The sequence below is a fragment of the Wyeomyia smithii genome, chromosome 1 (assembly GCF_029784165.1).
Source record: "Wyeomyia smithii strain HCP4-BCI-WySm-NY-G18 chromosome 1, ASM2978416v1, whole genome shotgun sequence".
NCBI classification, from domain to species: domain Eukaryota; kingdom Metazoa; phylum Arthropoda; class Insecta; order Diptera; family Culicidae; genus Wyeomyia; species Wyeomyia smithii.
In genome coordinates this window covers 28195834-28215027 of record NC_073694.1, presented here as the reverse complement: position 1 = coordinate 28215027, position 19194 = coordinate 28195834, and the positions used below count along the sequence as shown (strand labels likewise).

The following is a 19194-nucleotide window of genomic DNA, read 5'->3' as shown; positions in this document are numbered from 1 at the left end:
CTTCTGACCGTTCAATTTATCAGCCTTATTTTTGTTTTATTATAATCTCCACGCTATTGTTTTTTGGTTCAATTTGGATTTCTATTCTTGTTAACTGATACTGCTTTTCGCCTTCTCTCAATTCATTTTCGTTATAATTTGCTGTTTTCAGTTTTTTTGACTCGCTAACTCCTTTTGTTTGCTCAATTTTGAAACAGAGCGGCCAATTCTTTTATCGTTCTTTCTTAATATTCTTCGATAGTTGTCTACCGCTAATATTTTTTTTTCAAATAATTATTCTTTTCTATGATACTTTTTAAGCAATTATTCCTGTTTTCAATTGTCCATTTTATGTTAAGAAAGTTGTTTTTTTTTTGCTAAGTATTTCGATTACTTCAGGTTTTCAGATCTTGTTTTATCATATTTCTAAATCTTACATTTTTAAATCTATTAATTTCGATGTTTTTTTTGCATGTTGTTCATTCTTTTCTTTTCACATTCTTGTCCCTAGACTTTCCCGGTTTTCATTTCCCAATTCTGCTTCTGGTGGTTCTTCATTTTTCCTTTCCAATGTGCATTTTTAATTTTTCCTCCTTCGTATTTTTTTAACATTGGAAAATCGAATTGCTTGTTTTAATGTTTTTATTAATTTACACTGTCCTAAATTTTCCTAATATTCGTTTCTATTGTTATCTATTGCTTTGAATTTCTTTAATTTACATTCAGTTTGCATTTTTCTAAATGATTAGTGATTAGTGTTTCCGCCCATATTTCGCATATTTTCTGTTTCTTAGTCAGTCTTCCTCGTATTCGCACATTCCTAGTTTAAATTCTTTATTTTTTGTCGTTAATTTCATTTCGTTTTTCCATTTCAATATATTTTCCAATGTTTTTTGTTCTCTTTTCCAATTATTTTTTTTGCTATTATTGCCAATGTTCAGCAGCATTACCCTTTATTTATTTTATTAGTTTTTTATTCGTGTTATTCGATCTCTTTCCAATATTCATTTCTGTTACACCTCCCCATTTTTTATTTTAGAACCTATAATTTGTTATTTCAATAAGGACTTTTTTCCTGTTTTATTTTCTGCAGTTTTTTGTAGTAGAAGTTACAAATCGATTCTCTATACACAACTAACTCCTTCCTTCTTCTCTTTCCACCAGGTAACTACGGTTGTAACGCCACCAACTCGCTGGGTTACGTCTACAAGGATGTTTATCTGAACGTGCTGGCCCTGGCACCGGAAATCACGGAACCACCCAAACTGGAATACTCCGTCGATCGGCGAAATGTGACAATGACGTGTCGTGTGTTTGGCGCTCCCAAACCACAGGTTAAGTGGATTCGAAATGGACGTGAGCTAACTGGTGGACGCTACCAAATTCTTGACACCGGGGATCTGTTCATCAAAGGGGTGGAGTTTTCCGACGCCGGCGAATATACCTGTAATGCGGTGAACAAACTTGGCTCCAAGTCTGCCAGCGGAGAACTGATCGTGAAGGAACACACGAAGATCATCGATGAACCACAGGACTACGAGGTGGTTGCCGGTACTCAAGCTACCTTCCGATGTAACGCAGTAGCTGATTCTTCGCTAGCTTTGACGATCGAATGGTTGACGGACGGTGTTACTATCGATTTCGAAACGCAACCACGTTTTGTAATGACCAATGATTACTCGTTGACGATTTCCAAAACCATCGAACTGGACACGGGAGTGTACACTTGTTTAGCGCGAACGGATCTGGACGAAGTAATGGCTAATGCTACTCTGACCGTATACGATCGACCGAATAGTCCTTCCCTGATGGGAATCGATTGCCACCAGGCAGTCGCCACGATCACGTGGAAACCGAATGGTGATAACCGTTCTCCGATTTTGCATTACACTATCGAATACAACACCTCATTTGCACCGGACAGTTGGGAAATCTCTACTAAAGATGTGCCGGCTACCGATTTCACCTACAGCGTTGACATGAGTCCATGGGCGAACTACACATTCCGCGTGATAGCTATCAACAAGGTAGGACCATCGTTGCCTTCAGGACATAGCGATGTGTGCACAACCCAACCTAGTGTTCCCTATAAAAACCCAGACAACGTTGAAGGTCAAGGTACAGAACCCAACAATCTGCTCATCAAATGGACTCCGATGTCCGAAATCGAACATAACGCGCCCAGATTCCAGTATCGAGTCTACTGGCAGCTCGACACTGGGGTAGACAATTGGAACACGGAAGACATCTTCGACTGGCGACAAGCGGAGTTATTCGTGCGCGATCAGCCAACGTTCCAGCGTTATCGAATCAAGGTACTGGCGATTAACGAACTCGGCGAAGCAAACGTTGCCGCTCGAGAAGTTATTGGTTATTCCGGAGAGGATAGACCGCTCGAAGCACCAACCAATTTTACTCTCATCCAAGTAACTGCTCCCACATCTGCCATCCTGAGCTGGAATCCAGTGACCGAAGAGAGCGTCCGAGGACACTTCAAAGGTTACAAAATTCAAACGTGGACCGATTCCGATGGTGAAGAAAACCTCCGTGAGGTTCTCGTAACGTCCGACTCGAAGCAAGCTCTAGTCACAGACTTTGTCCCCGATTCCACGAACTACGCCCGCATTCTGGCGTACAACGGACGCTTCAATGGTCCCTCGAGCACAACACTCTCCTTCGATACACCGGAAGGTGTACCAAACACGATCCAATCGTTAGATGCCATACCACTAGGGTCATCCGCTTTCCTGTTGAAATGGAAGAAACCTCTGCAGCCGAACGGTAAACTAACCGGCTACAAAATCTACTACGAAGAGGTCAAGGGAACCTCGTTTGGACCCAGAATGGAACGTGAACCGCACATACAAGACCCACGGGTGACGGAAGCAAAACTGGGCAAACTGAAACAGAACACAAAGTATCGAGTGCACGTGGTTGGAACCACCAAAGCAGGAGAGGGACAAGAGTGAGTTGAATTTTTTGTTTGGTATGAATTTTTACTGAGAAATGTCCACTTTTTTCTAGCTACTATATCGAACAGAAGACTGCCAGTGGAATCGCGATACCGCCCGATCAGCCTTACTTCGCGTGGGAGCGACAGCCAAACGATAATGGCCGTGCCGACATCAAGGTCATCTGGCAACCTAATCTGGAAGGCAAACCTGGTTCGCATTTCTTCATCAAGTACCGAATCAAGGGCGAAAGCCAGTGGCTCATGACGGAACCCGTGCTGTACGAGAATCACCACACTGTTCACGGATTGGATCCGGACAGCAATTACGAGTTCCGCGTGGTGTCCGTCGACGGCGAATACCAGACGGAGTCTCTCTCACAGGAGGTTGACACTTACGGAATTGGTAAAAAAGAAATTCTTCTGGTTTTCGTGTACCATTGATTGTTTTTTTTTTTTTTTTGTAGAGGGGCCTATCAAAGTTCCCAACGAGAATGTGGCCACGGCTGGTTGGTTCATTGGAATGATGCTTGCGATTGCCTTCCTAATTCTTCTGCTCATAATCATTTGCATTATCAAACGAAACCGAGGTGGTAAATACGATGTGCACGACCGGGAACTTGCGAACGGACGGAACGATTACACAGAAGAGGGCGGGTTCCCCGAGTACTCCCAGCCGTAAGTAGCGAAATTGTTGCCGCATGCTCACCTTTTCACCCCTTTGGATAAAAAACAAACAACGCGCGCAATATTATCCCGCTCTCCCTTTTTCGCCCTGTACAAGTGTTCAAAAGCAGTGCCTTGACTGTTTCTATTACTAATCGCTTGAAAGTTGGAATGAACTTCAGGAAGGTTGAACTGATAATATCATGCTAGAGTTGCACGTTAATTCCAGTTCGACCTTCAGATGTTCAAGTCTAAGTAACATTTCACTAACATTTTATACAGCATAATACACCCACCCCGCATTTTTGTTCGATTGTATAAAACGTGTGACAGTGTGAGTGCGTTGTCCTAACCTTGTCCTTCTAGCAACTGCAGTGCACCTGTCCTTTCAATTCCCATTTAAACCTTTAACCATCAGCAGTGAAAATGAGCTACCCTTTTTCCACTTGCGTTTGCGTTAGCGTAGATTAACTCGCCACTGCCATAACCCTCTCTTGTTAAAATCTAAGCACTGCCACAGGAAATGGGTAAGCTTTCCGGTAAAGGTCAATTCAACAGTCAGCACGAGTAAATATTGCACGCCAGCATTCATTTCCCTACGAAGGCTAAGTATGGTTAGTTTCGTTTCGGTTTTGCCACTATCCAAACAATCGAGCCTTACCTTACCCACCTCCCAGCTCTAAATTACCACTTCCGTTCCATTTGTAGCCTTAATTGGACTGTTGATTGTGTACCGTCCCACGTCCCGTCCCGTTGAGTATGATCATAACCATAATCAATTATTAGCCATTAATTATATAGGCTGTTTCGGTCCCAAACCTCATTTTGTGTCCCATCTGTTAATGAAGTCCAAATTTCTTAGCTAATTCCATTATCATACCGTAGGTATCGTAGACCAGTCAGCTAGCTCTGGTCGGGTAAGAGGTAGATTCATACATATTTAAACACCCGAATATCATTGGATAACACCAAAAAACTTGCATTACATATATTCACACTTACATTCATTCCGGTCCATGCTATTGTTTTCCATGCCACCCTCTTAGTGTGTTCCCCCGTCTATCGTTCTACCGTTCATCTCCTGTCTCTCTGTATCGCTGCATAATAGATATGTATAGATTATATCATCTCCCTCTCTCTCTCTCGCTCATAAGCTTTCTCTTATCTCTAATTACCCCCCTCAACTGCAGGCCTAATTTATATGCGGGTATTTGTGGAGCTCCCTACCTGAGACAACAAGCCTTCCACATGGTGACCCTTTCTCTGGTGTACTGGCACTTTCTTTTCTCTGGGAACGTAGTTTTTTTTTGTGATGTAGTGTTTATTGTTCATGGTCAATCGCTGGAGACATTTCGAAAGAATTTTTTTTTTTGCGGTGACGGTTGTAACTTATTCGAAATTTGATATGAAATTGTTTAGAACTCAACTCCAAGTTTAGATGTGCAAATTTGTTATGAAATTGTATTAAAATCTAAGATTAGAGTAGGGATTGAATTATGAGGGACTGAATTGCAGATTTATAATATAGAATTGAATTTTATGTGAAATCAAATAAGACTCGATGCAGAATTCAGGATCGGATTAGAATTTGGATCTAAATTTTAAGTGTCAGGTTTCGATTCGCCCATAACCATTTATGAACAATTAGCACTCATCTTTCAGTTTCCCGGAACCCCTAGTATGTTGTGTTTGTCAAGGGTGAATAATATTTTCATTGCATGGAATCAATTTTAACAGTCACGTAACTTCCAGGAGGGCAGTAACAAACCTTTATCTATTGGTTGCGGGGTTACTTAATTGTGTAATGATTATTATGCAAACAAACTTCCGTTATGGCATATATTATCACTTTCGGTTGGACAGACGTTTTACTAGAGAAGCAAACATATTCTTTTGAAGCACACAAGCAATTAATTTGGTTCGCATTCGTAACAAATAATAATAATAATAACAAGTTATAAGTAGTTAATGTTGTGCCTCATCAAAGAAAGGGTCGACAATGTTGAAGTCATAGTGTAAATAATACGTGTCTCTCGTTAGTTGTTTTTACAACCTCCTTCTTCAATCAAGTAAAATCAAATCACCAGTTTTTGCCCACACATTTAGTCAACTGTAAATAATTACAATCACCACCCCATACCTTCGATGTTTCTCTAGAAGTTGAAAAGGCACCGCTCCACAAACACATTACTTTCCCCCTGTCGGACTTTTACACAAAGGCCCAAATTCTCCCGCGTCGCGTCTCATTTTCGAAACAAGTCATCCCCCTGTTATTTTACAAATACTAAACAAATATTATAACTTAAATCCGGACGAGCCACTAGAACAAAAAAAAATCAAATATTAGCAAACGGTGACGGGGAACACCCGACGAGGGGTTTCGTTTTATTTTTGGTTTTATCTTTAATTTTGATTTCGGCCTCGAAAGCAATAGCCACGAGCGGCTCCGTCCGGACAAAGGATACAAAAAAGAGTTTAGTGTTTTACGTGATTACAGCTTGGACAATAAAAGCCAGGGTCGACAGTCACTGAGCTCGCAAAAAGTCGCACCGGAAAGTGATACTGATTCCATGGCGGAATATGGTGAAGGTGATACAGGTAAATGACCCCCGTCCAACAACTCGTCAATCAAAACAACCAACGTCCTCCTTATCCCGTATTCCTTCCACACAGTCATCCAACGGAATTTTTCCGTGTCAGGATACGTCTCTAGTATATAACTGTACAAGTGAAATCCTCGTTATGAGATTTGTTTTCCTTCTTTATTTACATTAGTTTATAGGCAAATGTTTGGTTATCCAGCGCAGCCAGCTTTTATCCCCGAAACCCAACTGCTCCTTTTTCTTGTGTTTTGTTTATCTCTCTTTCTTTAGAATAGCAGCAATGATTGAAGAGTGTTTTGGCGTCCGTTTTTTGCGTATTTTTCCTGCTTTTCCTAATGTTTAAACACACGAAAATTAAACTTCAGCGCTCTTCTTTTGTTGTTCTTTTCCACCCCCTTTTTTGTCGAATGACTAAACTTCAGTTACACTTTTAGTTCTAAGCTAGCTTTAAGTGCTTTATTTTCGCTGTAACGTGCGTCGATTGCTGATATAAAAAAAGAACGGACGGATTTGTGGAAAAATTTTAACAACCAGCAATTAGTGAACGTTATCGCGCCTTATTCAGCAGGCTTGTTTCTAAATTATGTTTCTCTATTGTTTTTTTTTTTCTTTTCGTTTGTGTTCTGTTCTCTTTTTTGTCTCGTTTGCTTTTGTAGAAGGTATGAATGAGGATGGTTCCTTCATCGGACAATACGGCCGTAAGGGCAAGAACGCGGACAGCAGCTCACAAGCGTTCGCGACACTGGTTTAGTAGGTTGTAGTATATAGGAATTAGTCGGATAGGTTTCTAACAAACAAACAAACAACAGCAACATTCTCGTAGCTAGGAGAGCCATGCGGACTCGAATGAATGTTATGGTTTTTTTTTTTTAATTTTTGGACAATCAAACAACGGTATTTGAGAGTTGGAATATACCGTGCTCGAAAAAAACACAAAACAGATTATATAAGTTAGGGAAGTTTAAAAGCACCGTTGCTAGATGAAGTGTATCGTTGAAATGGAATCAAAACACTAGCCAGAAATGTATTTAGGATAAATTTTTTTGAGTATTTTTACATCTACTTCATAGGAGCGATAATCAAACAAACAAAAAACAATTCAACTAAAGCAAGAGATGAATATTTGTTTTCATCATTGGTTTCCTTTCAACAAGTGGCGATTTCGTGTCTGTTATTTATTTTTTGGTGAACACAAAAAAAAAGAGTTTGACGTGATGTGAGCTTGCTGTCTGGCAGTGAGATGACATAGAAGCAGTGTTTAGAGAGCCGTCCAGTTTCGAAACGTGACAAGCAGCTTTATTTTTAAGTTTATTCAGGTATTTATGAGTTTTATTTTTTATTCTCCTACAAGCCCTATTTTCACTTGATTTACCCTTCACCTTTGCGGGAATAGGTACGAAGTTTTACTTATATCTTGAGGGTTGAATAAACCGTTATTTGTAATTTTTTTTTATGTTCTAATTTTTTTTAATTAGTGTTAAAATATCCATATAAAACTATTAACCAAGGGTAAACCAAAAACCTAAAAAAAGCAGAAAGAAAGCACAAGCTCAGGAAATGCTTACAAGTTGAAAAAATATGTAAAATAATGACAGTCGAAAAAACCTAGCTGATTGTGCTAGGTAATATTTAAAAAACTTCACATTTTACTTAGAGATATGGTTTACGGAAGAAGTATGTTAAAAAAGTCTCCGATAAGGGGCTGAAATTTACTTTATTCTTGCTTTTTTCAATGATTTAAATCCGACAACATTTGGTATCATATTATGAATTTAAATTTGAAAAAATTTAAAGCATTGAAAAACTGTTTAAAACTTAAAGTTAAAAACTGGATAACAATGTTGTTCGTCATTGTCAACTGTGGAACAATATACAAAAAAAAAATGAAAAAAATATTCGTGAAAATCGATCAACCAATAAACAAGAATAAATCACGGAATTGTGAAAATAAAATTGAAGAAATGTAAGGGGATTTTGGCGATTCTGAGCTCAATTTTGGATCATTTTCTTTTTTGGCGTTTTCTGGCCTTTAGAAGACGTTTTTGGCGATTCTAAGCTCAATTTGGGATCATTTTCATTTTTGGCGATTCTGAGTTCAATTTGGGATCATTTCCTTTTTCGGCGTTTTCTGGCCTTTAGAAGGCGTTTTTGGCGATTCCGAGCTCAATTTGAGTTCATTTGTTTTTTTGGCGTTTTCTGGCCTTTAGAAGACGTTTTTGGCGATTCTGAGCTCAATTTGGGATGATTTTCTTTTTTGGCGTTTTCTGACCTTTAGAAGGCGTTTTTGGCGATTCTGAGCTCAATTTGGGATCATTTCTTTTTTCGGCGTTTTCTGGCCTTTAGAAGGCGTTTTTGCCGATTCTGAGCTCAATTTGGGATCATTTTATTTTCTTGGCGTTTTCTGGCCTTTAGAAGACGTTTTTGGCGATTCTGAGCTCAATTTGGGATCATTTTCTTTTCCGGCGTTTTCTGGCCTTTAGAAGGAGTTTTTGGCGATTCTGAGCTCAATTTGGGATCATTTTCTTTTTCAGCGTTTTCTGGCTTTTAGAAGACGTTTTTGACGATTCTGTGCTCAATTTTGGATCATGTTCTGTTTTGGCGTTTTCTGGTCTTTAGAAGGCGTTTTTGGCGATTCTGAGCTCAATTTGGGATCATTTTCTCTTTGGCGTTTTCTGGTATTTAGAAGACGTTTTTGGCGATTCTGAGCTCAATTTGGGATCATTGTCTTTTTCGGCGTTTTCTGGCCTTTAGAAGACGTTTTTGGCGATTCTGAGCTCAATTTGGGATCATTTTCTGTTTTGGCGTTTTCTGGTATTTAGAAGACGTTTTTGGCGATTCTGAGCTTAATTTGGGATCATTTTCTTTTCCGGCGTTTTCTGGCCTTTAGAAGACGTTTTTGGCGATTCTGAGCTCAATATGAGATCATATCCTTTTCCGGCGTTTTCTGGCCTTTAGAAGGCGTTTTTGACGATTCTGAGCTCAATTTGGGATTATTTTCCTTTTTTGGCGTTTTCTGGCCTTTAGAAGGCGTTTTTGGCGATTCTGAGCTCAATTTGGGATCATTTTCTGTTTTGGCGTCACACACACATTTAAAAAATTTGTGACAGTTATCGTTCTCAAAACAATAATAATAAAAAGTTGAAGAAAACAACATAAAATTAACGGAATAATAAAAATATCCTATAAACTAAAACTATTAGATTTACATGACTATTATTATTATTATAATACTATATAATGAAAAATTATTAATAATTCAATTGCATATTTTTTAAAACTGAACAAAAACTTTACAAAATATAGAAAAAAAGTTTTTAAGGGAATTAAAAAAAATAAGTTCAATTTTTCGGTGACTCAAAACAGTTCACCATATAAAACGGGGCAAAATTGGGAATGTATTAAAAAATAAACAAGTAAAGAAAATAATAAAAAAAAATAAAATGATAGTATGCGAAGAACACTCAGAGAATAATTAAAGTTTAGAGCAATTTCACAAAAAAACGGGCAACCAATTTAATCGACCATTTTTGTTTTTGCTGAATCTTTGCATAGACGTTTCTTTAGACAGAAGATGCCATTTTGTGCTGTTAGATTAATTTTTTGGAACACGACTCATTTTTGAAAGGCTACTGAAAAATGCTATTTTGGGAAGGTATTGATGATTACAAATATTTTTACGGTTAAAACAGTTTGTTTAATCGGTGTGACGTCTTCGGCAATGTTGTGGATAATAATTTGGTCTTTCGGAAATTGAATATACGCTCTAAAAAAAAATTTTTCCCAAGTAAAAAGAAAAATTAACAATTAATTATCTAAAAAAGTCCATTTTTTTCAAAAATCTTTTCATATAAAAACGAAAGACACATATATTTGAAAAAATCTTCCGATTCAAAAATCAAGCAGCTCCGAAGCTAACCAAAAATTAAAATTTTGAATAAGTACAAAAAGAGACAAATCATTAATAAATTGCAAATAAATATTGAAAAAAAAACATAAAAATGAACGTTTCATGAAAATGAATTAAAACAAATAAAAAATACCAAGTAATGAAACTGGAAAAAGATCATTGGATAAAGCTGTTTGACAATCGTTGAAAACAACAAAAAAGGTCAGAACGAAAAAAAAAATGTTGAGAGGTCAATTAAAATAAAAACCTAAAAAAAAAATCAAATATAGTATTCGAACTAGAGAACAAACAAAACAATCATAGAGCCCAAAGGTTCCACCATAATTGAAAATTCTTATCGAAATAACTAGTAATACCGGTTTCTTTCATTTATTAAATAGTGATCAAGTTTTGAAGCTAGGTTTCATATATATTTTAATTTTCATGTCGTATGCCCAATTTTTAAACAAGAGCATAGGCTAGACCGTGGCTAGTTTTTTGAGGAAAAACTTCGTACCTCTTTTCGAACAAACTTTCCATTTTCCTTTCACTTCAATTTATCAAATCACTAAACCCGTCTCACTCATTTTAGGAGGACAATTCACCGAAGATGGTTCCTTCATCGGCCAGTACGTACCCGGTAAGCCACCGGTCAGTGCCCAGTCGACACCGCAAAACCCTTCGCTACAGGGAGCCAACGCCAACATGGCTACGTACGTCTAAGAAGAAGTGCGGCAAAGTACCATACCGCATTGCACCGCTGGTCAACGGCGGGACTTTACTGCTTGTTGTTTACCGGTAGCCGAGCTAGGTGAAGCTGATGATCTACTACCAGATTATGGAGCGGACACACGTCAACCAGCGCCTTTGTTTTTTTTTTACTTTGTGAACTATCGTGTAACTCTTTCCGTTACGGAAAATACATTCAGTTTTTAGCGATTACGAAACCTCTAAGTGGGTAGAATCCAAATGACACTCTTGGCAACTCAAACGAATGTGTTCAGACGCAGATTTACTAGTAAGAAAATCCAGTCCAGGGCGCAATTCATACTGCATCGTAGGTAGCATTGAATAACAATTAGATTTTCGGTTTACCTTCTAGAAACAGTGAAAAATTCAGTCGCTTAGTTTTAGTCAAGCCAACATCAGCTACGGTAGCTGCAGTGCAGTGTTCTGCTTAGTGCGCCGTGCGCACCTAGCGGCAATTGTTGCAACTGATTCCATTTTATCAACAGCAGCAGCAGCTCTTATCTCCGAAGAATGCGCTCATCCAGAGCTGAGCTTGGATTCCACTTTATTATCCGTTATTGTGCTTTAATTATTATGACCTACTATTACCTATAATAGAGATCGCGATCGTACGAGAGAAAAAAAGCGGCGAATGATCCCCTCAAAGAGTGGGACCTAAAATGAAACGTGACAAAAAAAATCTTTATCTGCTTAATTTTATTTAACGAAACCGAGAGAACCATCAACCGTCGTCGTCTTCGTCGTAGTTGTTAAATGCCTTCTTCGTCTTAGTCCGGCCCATTTGAGAGATCAATGTTTTTTTTTTTTCATTACACAACATTGTTTTTTTTTTTCAGTTGACTTATTTTTTCGATAGTTCATTATTTGTAACTTTCTGTTAGCGGAACATTCGATGGGAATGAACGACGCGAAACAGTTACGCGGTACGCGAAGTTATAAGTCAATTTCGTCCAGTAAGCAAGAATCTCTTATTTCGTACTAGTTATAAGTGCTTAAGAAACAGAAGAAGAAAAAACGCGAAAATAAGAACCCGTCAGCCACACTTTGACCCCCCACTCTCGACTAGTTTTTTCCCCTCTCATCTCCGCTCGCAGATCTAAAAGTGGCTAAGTTCTTCATGGGTTGTTGATAGTTTTATACTCGTTTATAAAACTATTGAACAAACCGATTGGCATAACTAGGGAGCTGGTTTGGAGCACAAAACTAAAAATATTCCGAGCTAGTAAGCGTAGAACTTATGCTATTGTGCGCGAGAAAATCAAACAAAAAGATAAATAAGCATCACACAACTTATTATCACATTTGAAGAGAAAAAAGTTATATTCAGAAAGAGAGAGAGTGAGAAAGAGAGATATTCTGTATATAATGCAAAAGTACTGCAGTTATTTTCCGAAACGCATTTCGAATGCAGAATTACATTTTTTTCTGGTCACGGTAATGAAGAACACCGCTGAACAAGAAAGAAGGACGAGGAAAATGAAACGAATATGTTGTAATTCAATCCTTTCTTTTAATAGAAATTTCCTTGTATTAGTTTTAACTGTTTAGTAAGAGAAAGCTAAATGTTTACTTTTATTTGTAATAAAGAATTTCTTTATGAAATCATTTGTCTATTTTTTTTGTGTTTTATATAATATTAAATTCTAAGTTTCGTTTTTTAATTTTGTTTTTCATTTCTTATACGATTACCCCATGAGTTTTCGATAATCCATTCATGTTAATTTTTATAATTCCGTAAGCTTCAGATCCTTTTCTGAATTGCACACCAAGAATCGAACGAACACGACAAAACCACACAGGGTCTTAGTGAAAATATTATCTTTAAAATCTCTATCTAATGATAAATCTATTATATTTTGCTTGCCTCCTGTTAAAATTTACTGAACGAAGGGAAGTTACACCCGCTAGCAGCAGCAGCAAGGACGCTTGTTTTTGTTGTCTTGGAAGTGCACACCGCTGCCACTGGGTTACAACTAATCAATGCAATTTTTGTATAAATTCAAATATTTTAACTAAATATAAACTTGTAACCTAATCGTGCTTTCGCTTCTAACGTTGACTTAACACTGTACTGGGGAGGGTAAGCTGATGCATTTAGTAATGGGATGATAAGAAAGTAAGGAATGCTTGCTGTAGGCTTAGAAATAGAAAACAGAATGAAAGGCGTAATAAGAAAAAAAAACAATGGGTGCTTTTTATACACACATACAGATAGAGCGAAAAACTGGAACGGCGAAAGGCATGCTTCGAATGAGGGAAGAATGTAACAACTGTGCTGTCCGTAATTATGTGGACGGCTTTTTTTGTTATATTTTGCGAAGAAACCAAAAACTAGAAAAACAAAATTTTTTAAAAACCCTATTGTTTTGATACAAACAAGTGCTTTTAAAATGGCTGGAGCGGCTGTCTTAACCACAGGTCGCCTCCTTCCCCATCTTCTCGTTTGCCCTATTTAAACTCGTTTCTAACCCTAAGCTTTCACGTTTGTGTACTTGTATAGGTTTCTTTATCTGTTCGCTTGTGTCTTGTGAGTATAAGCAAAAGATTGTCGCAGCAAAAGAACAAAAAGCAAACTAAAAGTTTAAAGTTAAGGTCACACGTACACTCTAAAATTAATGTTACATGTTTTTATGAAAAGAGAAACTCTACCTATAGGTATCTGTATAATAAAGTAATTGGAACTTAGCAGCCATATAGTTGAAACAGAAAAAAAAAACAAATCACGTCTAGTATATAAAGTGCTTTTTGTAAGAAATATTGGCCGCACACAACTAAACTAATTCAATTACCAAGACCACTCGTTTTGGATGTCTAGACAGTCAAAAATTTGCCACGAGCAACGATGTTTTTCACAATACTTACCTAACGAAATTCAATAGCTTTTCATACACATTTCGAGTAAAAAACTACAAAAAAAAACACTGCCGGTTTAGTTCCGTTCATCATTGTCATCATTCCTAAAAAAGGAAGAAGAAATCATCATGAACAATAACGCATCATCATCACAGCAGAAACACTTGCAAGACATTAAAAAAAGCAACATACAAAAAATTATTTACACGTTGGACAAAAGAACACGCCACGAGAGGACTTAAAACGAAAACTGAAAATAAAAATCGAATGTGAGGATCAATTGAAACGAAACGAGAGATGATATTTTCTTCCCCCCTGATGCTTGCCGGAATCATCCAACGCAGGTCCCCAGCTGGACAGGGCAACGGGGGGACAAAAAGTGATGAAAGTATTTTTTGATGGACACATTTAGATTCCGCCAGGCTAGCAAACAAAAACGGATCTGTATTATATAGCTATCAATTATTACCGCATTGGTGGACTATAACACTAGACAACCCATCAAATGCTGCTAGAATGCTTAGATAATGAAACCAAAAATTGTGAAAAAAGATAATTAACAAAAAATAGAATCGGCTAGTAGGAAACTAAACTAACAATGGGATGTCACTAATTCCTAAGCAAAAAAATACGATAAAATTCAATCCCTGACTTGTCTCACCCACCATTATTAATTCATTGTATCAACACTCGAAACTAACAACCAAAACGAATCGAATCGGGAGTAGAAGAAAAAAAAACAAACAACCAATCAATAGACCGTAACACTTAACCGTACTCTCAGCTTGGGCGTTCCCAGCCAAGGCAAGCCAACCCCCGTATTCTCTGTACTTTGTTTTGAACTCATATTGCTGTAAAACTAAATGAAAAATGCGGAAATAAACCCAACTGAACCGAAACACTGAAACATAAAACGGTAGCAATGCTCTCTTTTACTCGTTGTGAACATTTTCCTTTTAAAAAATTAGGGACTTGAAGAGCAAATTTGCTTAGAATTTTTCGAGTATCTTCTACTTCGATTTTTTATAACCAGTGAATTAATATCAGAGAACAGTTTTCATCAAATTTCCCATCCCAAAATCAGCCCACTGTATATGCGCCATCTGCCAGCAAATGGAGAAAAGTTCCTAGACAGAAACTATCTGAATAATTTGTCGTTTTCAAAACAGTAAAGCATCCCAAAGAGCCCTGTAATTTATTTTATTCAAACTAAAACTATTTGCAGTAATAAACGTATTACATCGGACCCCAAAATCTCATATCGTCTTTAGTCATGAGCGTTAAGCAATAACTTTACACGCTTATCTAGTAAAGACTGCATCAGAAAATATGGGCACACTGAAAAGACACTGCCTTTTAACCGTGAATCACTTTCTGTGCATAGAAATGGCTGCTTTCGTCATAGTTTCTTTTCAAAAAGCGATTACGTTCACTGGTACTCCGCGAAAATATGTGCACAACTGGTGTACTGTGCGAGGACCGTCACTGAGAAAATTGGCAAAAGAAAAGTTAGTAAATGTCAAAAATGTTCGTATTGCATTCCACAAATTTGGGAAAAATAATGTGACCGTAAACGTGGTCCAACATGCCCGGAGTTTGATCAACGATCATCGAATCGATTAATTGTAAAAGTTCACTATCAGTAGGTACGTGATGTTGCGAAAAAGGCGGCATCGAACGAAGAAGTCCGAAACAGGCAGCATCCGTTATACGACGAAATCTTTTCCAAAAATGATGATTACACAACAATTAAAACCAAAATATTCTTTTCTACTGCTCAACAAGCAACTGTAACTGCTTGAGTTGAATGAGTTAGAAAAGTCGACTGGAGCTTGACTGGTGACAACTCAGTTATGAACTTCACTCGACTCGACTACTGTTACAGCAAAATTGGTTAGGGAATTATCGTGACTCGTCTCGTCTTATGGAATAGGACCCTATGTCTGGGAGGTACACTGTCGTTCTTTATGGAGTTGTCCCAGTTTCTATGGAGTTTCCTATTAACAAGAGACAACTATGCGTAGAGCGGCAGTACTAAAAAGATTTACTGTACTGTTATTACTAATCAAAGAAGCATTATGAAGGTATTAACAGTCGAAAATCATTTAAATCTTTTAACGTTCCATGGAAATTCTCGACTGTAAAAAAATAAAAACTCCAACATCTATCCTACTGTTTCTTTATGAATAAGTCGTATGTACAATTCATTAGTTTGGAATCGTTTTACTAAGTTTTGCAGAACTCAGTTTCTTACCTAAAATCATCCAAAATGGGCAGATTTGTGTAACTCTATCTCGTGATTTCGACAACCTAAAGAGTTGTGGACTTCAGCAAAGTTGTTGAGAAAGGCAAGGGCTTGAGATCGGCTTGGAATTCGGCAATTGTGAATATAGTTTCGAGTATTTTGAACCTAATTTATCTCGTTAATCCGACAATGTAAAAAGTTGCCGTCTTCAGCAAAGCTGTTCAAGAGGTCGAAGGATTTTATTTGGAGTAAAGTTTGTTTTGTAATAAAGCCGCTTTCATGAACTAAATGTATCTCGTGAATCCAACCACCGCAAGCTGCGGTCTTCAGAAAACTTGTTCAGAAAGTCATGGGCCTTAAGGTTATGAACAAAATTTATCTCGAGAATCCAACATAGGAAGTTACTGTTTAATGATTGATTTACAGTTTTCTTGTGCTTATTCTAAGAAGTGCTTTCATTTGAGCAATATACAACATGTAGCATGAGTCTGTATTAGTTTAAGCTGGTTCAAGGTGACTCATAGATTTTGTGGTCTTGTGGTTGGTGGCCCCATTCACGAAGTTGAAATGGTTATTAGTTAATATCAATAGAGCCAAGTTAACCTCAAATTGGGATGCTTATAGAGTCCCTTACAAAATATAATAAAAAAGAACAAATTGAAAGCACCACTACCGTTGCAAGAGTACATTAAACCCTGTCCAAAGATCACACAAACAGCTTAAGAAGGATTACGGTACTTGCATTGCTGACATTGATATGATGGAAAAACACTTCTCAGGATCACGATCTATTCAAAAAAGGAAATTCAGGATACAAATGCGTTATGCACTGGTTCGACTATCGCTAGCACAAATGCGCATTACCTCCTTTGAGCCCTATAAGTCCCCGGGACTGGATAAATTATTACCAGCTCTGAATTGCACTTTAAAATGGTACATGCAAGGAGGGCTGACCAAAAAACTAACAATATTTCCTTCACTCATAGAGAGCCTGAAATTGGGTGAAACTACACTTATATTTTCCCCTGAAACCAAACACCTTGGAGTGATTTTAGATCAGAAACTCAGCTGGAACGCACATGTCGAATATGTCATCGGTGAAGCTACAAGTACCATTTGGGCCTGTAGCAAAGCCTTAGGCAGGAAATGGGGTTTAAAGACATGTTTGATCTATTGGTTGTAGCAGGCAATAATAAGACCAAGAATAATCTATGCCTCGCTAGTGTGGTAGCCTAAAACCAAAGAAAGGTTAACGCAGAACAAGCTTGGCAGGTTGCAAGGCTTATTTGTAATGCAATGGAGTGCTTCGTCGAAAGTCTTAGATGCAATTCTGCAACTATTGCCACTCCACAAAAGCGTATCTGAAGAAGATCAGAGGGGCTAGCAAGCAGTCCTCAAAAAAGATGAGATGGAAACTAAACCAAACTTTGAAACACGAGAGGTCGAACGGGATATTTGGAAACGAGGAGGCCCGAAGATTTGGCAAGGTTCTGTCGTCTTCTACACAGACGCCTCAAAAATGAACAATTCAATCGGAGGTATAAGGTGCTTATTACGGGAGTCACTTCACGGTGATATCAGAGTGAAGTGTATAGAGCTCTACTACGGGACTCACCTATGGACAAAAACGTCGTAAAGTGACATCTGCCGTGAATTCTGGTTTATTATTATTGTCATATCACTGGAATGGAAACGAAAAAAGCGACATTTCGCGTGGAATTATTTCACGATTATTTTGAATGGTGAAATGATTTCACGAAAATGGGATGAGTCTTCAAAATTTAGACGTAACTAAGAAAGTATCCCAGGGGGGGGGGGGGGGGGCACTGGCTAATTTTTATGCAAAAACGGTGTAGCAAGTTTTTTTACTTTTTGCATTTCTCGTGGGATCCGATTTCAGCACTGCAGCACCAAAAATTACTGAATATCTGCTCTACTGTTTTCATTCTTTTTTATTCCTGGGAAATATTTGATTTGTGATGATATGAACCGAAGTCCATAGTTGAAATCACTCAACGGAATCGGCGATTCCTTGAATTGCAATCAGGAAAACATAATTCAGAACGATACGGGAAAATGTACGCTTTTGGATTTTGATTGCTGTTTGTTAATGAAATCAAAACGCCAGGCCCGGATTTGAGAGGGGGCAAATTCCCCGGGCCTTCTGACACGGCCCCCTAGTCCTGGACCAGACGTGTAGACAGAGTGGAGACTTTTTTTTGCTCGTCACCTTCCAGCGCAGCGTTAAGGGGTAATATCCACAAAAAAAAATTTACCTATTTTTTATTGGCTTAAATCATGCTAGAACTATCCTAGAATTAAAATCTACATCACCCAAGTACTGATCTAAACTCAAAGTTCGTTTAAATCAATTTACCGAACAACTTTTATGCTCCAAAATCACATTTTTCGTTAATTTCGAGGCCAAAACTAGCAGAAGTTACCTTTGATCGATATCGTGTTTCAAATTTGAATTATAGAGGTCGCTACATCAAGTTTCGACCGTTGTAGCGTCTCTACAGCTCGTGTTTACTCTCAATATTCCTTTGTTTAGTCCGTTCTCGTTGTGTACGTTCTCTGTTTGAGCTTTTCTATACACTAAAGTCGCTTTTTACGCGAGGGATACATGTCGCGTAAAAAAAACCGCGTAAATTCTGGAAATCCGCGTAAATTCCGGAATCCGCGTAAAAAAACCTGCGTTTATTCTGCAATCCGAGTGAATAGGAACCGAAATCCGCGCAAAAAAAATACCGCGTAAAAAGCGACCTTAGTGTACTTTTTGACTGTGAGTTATATTCCAAAGTATAACTTAAATATGAGTGACAAGTTTGAGTTTTGCGTGGGATCGGACGCCACGTTAAAGTCGCTGAGTATCGCATGTCCGATATCGCGAAGGGGTAGGTGCAGCCTTACGTCAGACAAAAAGAGAAGAAGAGGAAAATAAGGCCCAGGAAGGACAACTTTACGGCGCAGGGATAGCTGACTGAGGGTGAAATATTATTAGGGGCTGTAGTATTGCAATTCTTAAGATTTATAGGGTAGAGGAACCATATTTCGTCCGGGCACCATATTTCGCCCTCCTATGGATCCTCACGATATTAATGCTTTTGAATGTTCAAAGACAAATAATTTATATTCGCTACTCTCAAGCTTGAAATCTCATGATATCTTTAACGCTGGTACGTGATTCATGGTTATAATATTTTGCTATTTTACGAGCTATCAATAGAGCGTCTGCTAGTTAGACTGATTTTCTTCTGGT

At 38.0% G+C, this 19194-nt stretch overlaps 1 protein-coding gene across 7 annotated transcripts in view; it reads left to right on the top strand.

Moving 5' to 3' along the window:
• LOC129718131 (neuroglian) overlaps positions 1-14601 on the top strand; it is a 99875-nt gene extending 85274 nt beyond the window's left edge. For 3 of the 7 annotated variants that reach the window (XM_055668573.1, XM_055668564.1, XM_055668582.1), the window contains exons 6-10: positions 1144-2944; positions 3004-3335; positions 3397-3607; positions 6075-6193; positions 10677-14601. In XM_055668573.1, the coding sequence (XP_055524548.1) occupies positions 1144-2944; positions 3004-3335; positions 3397-3607; positions 6075-6193; positions 10677-10807 (2594 nt within the window). In that variant the 3' untranslated portion in view covers positions 10808-14601. Of the gene's footprint in view, positions 1-1143; positions 2945-3003; positions 3336-3396; positions 3608-6074; positions 6194-6854; positions 7501-10676 lie in introns of those variants that run through there. The other 4 variants (XM_055668589.1, XM_055668608.1, XM_055668597.1 and 1 more) reach the window with 4 other exon arrangements.
• Positions 14602-19194: the final 4593 nt, after the last annotated feature.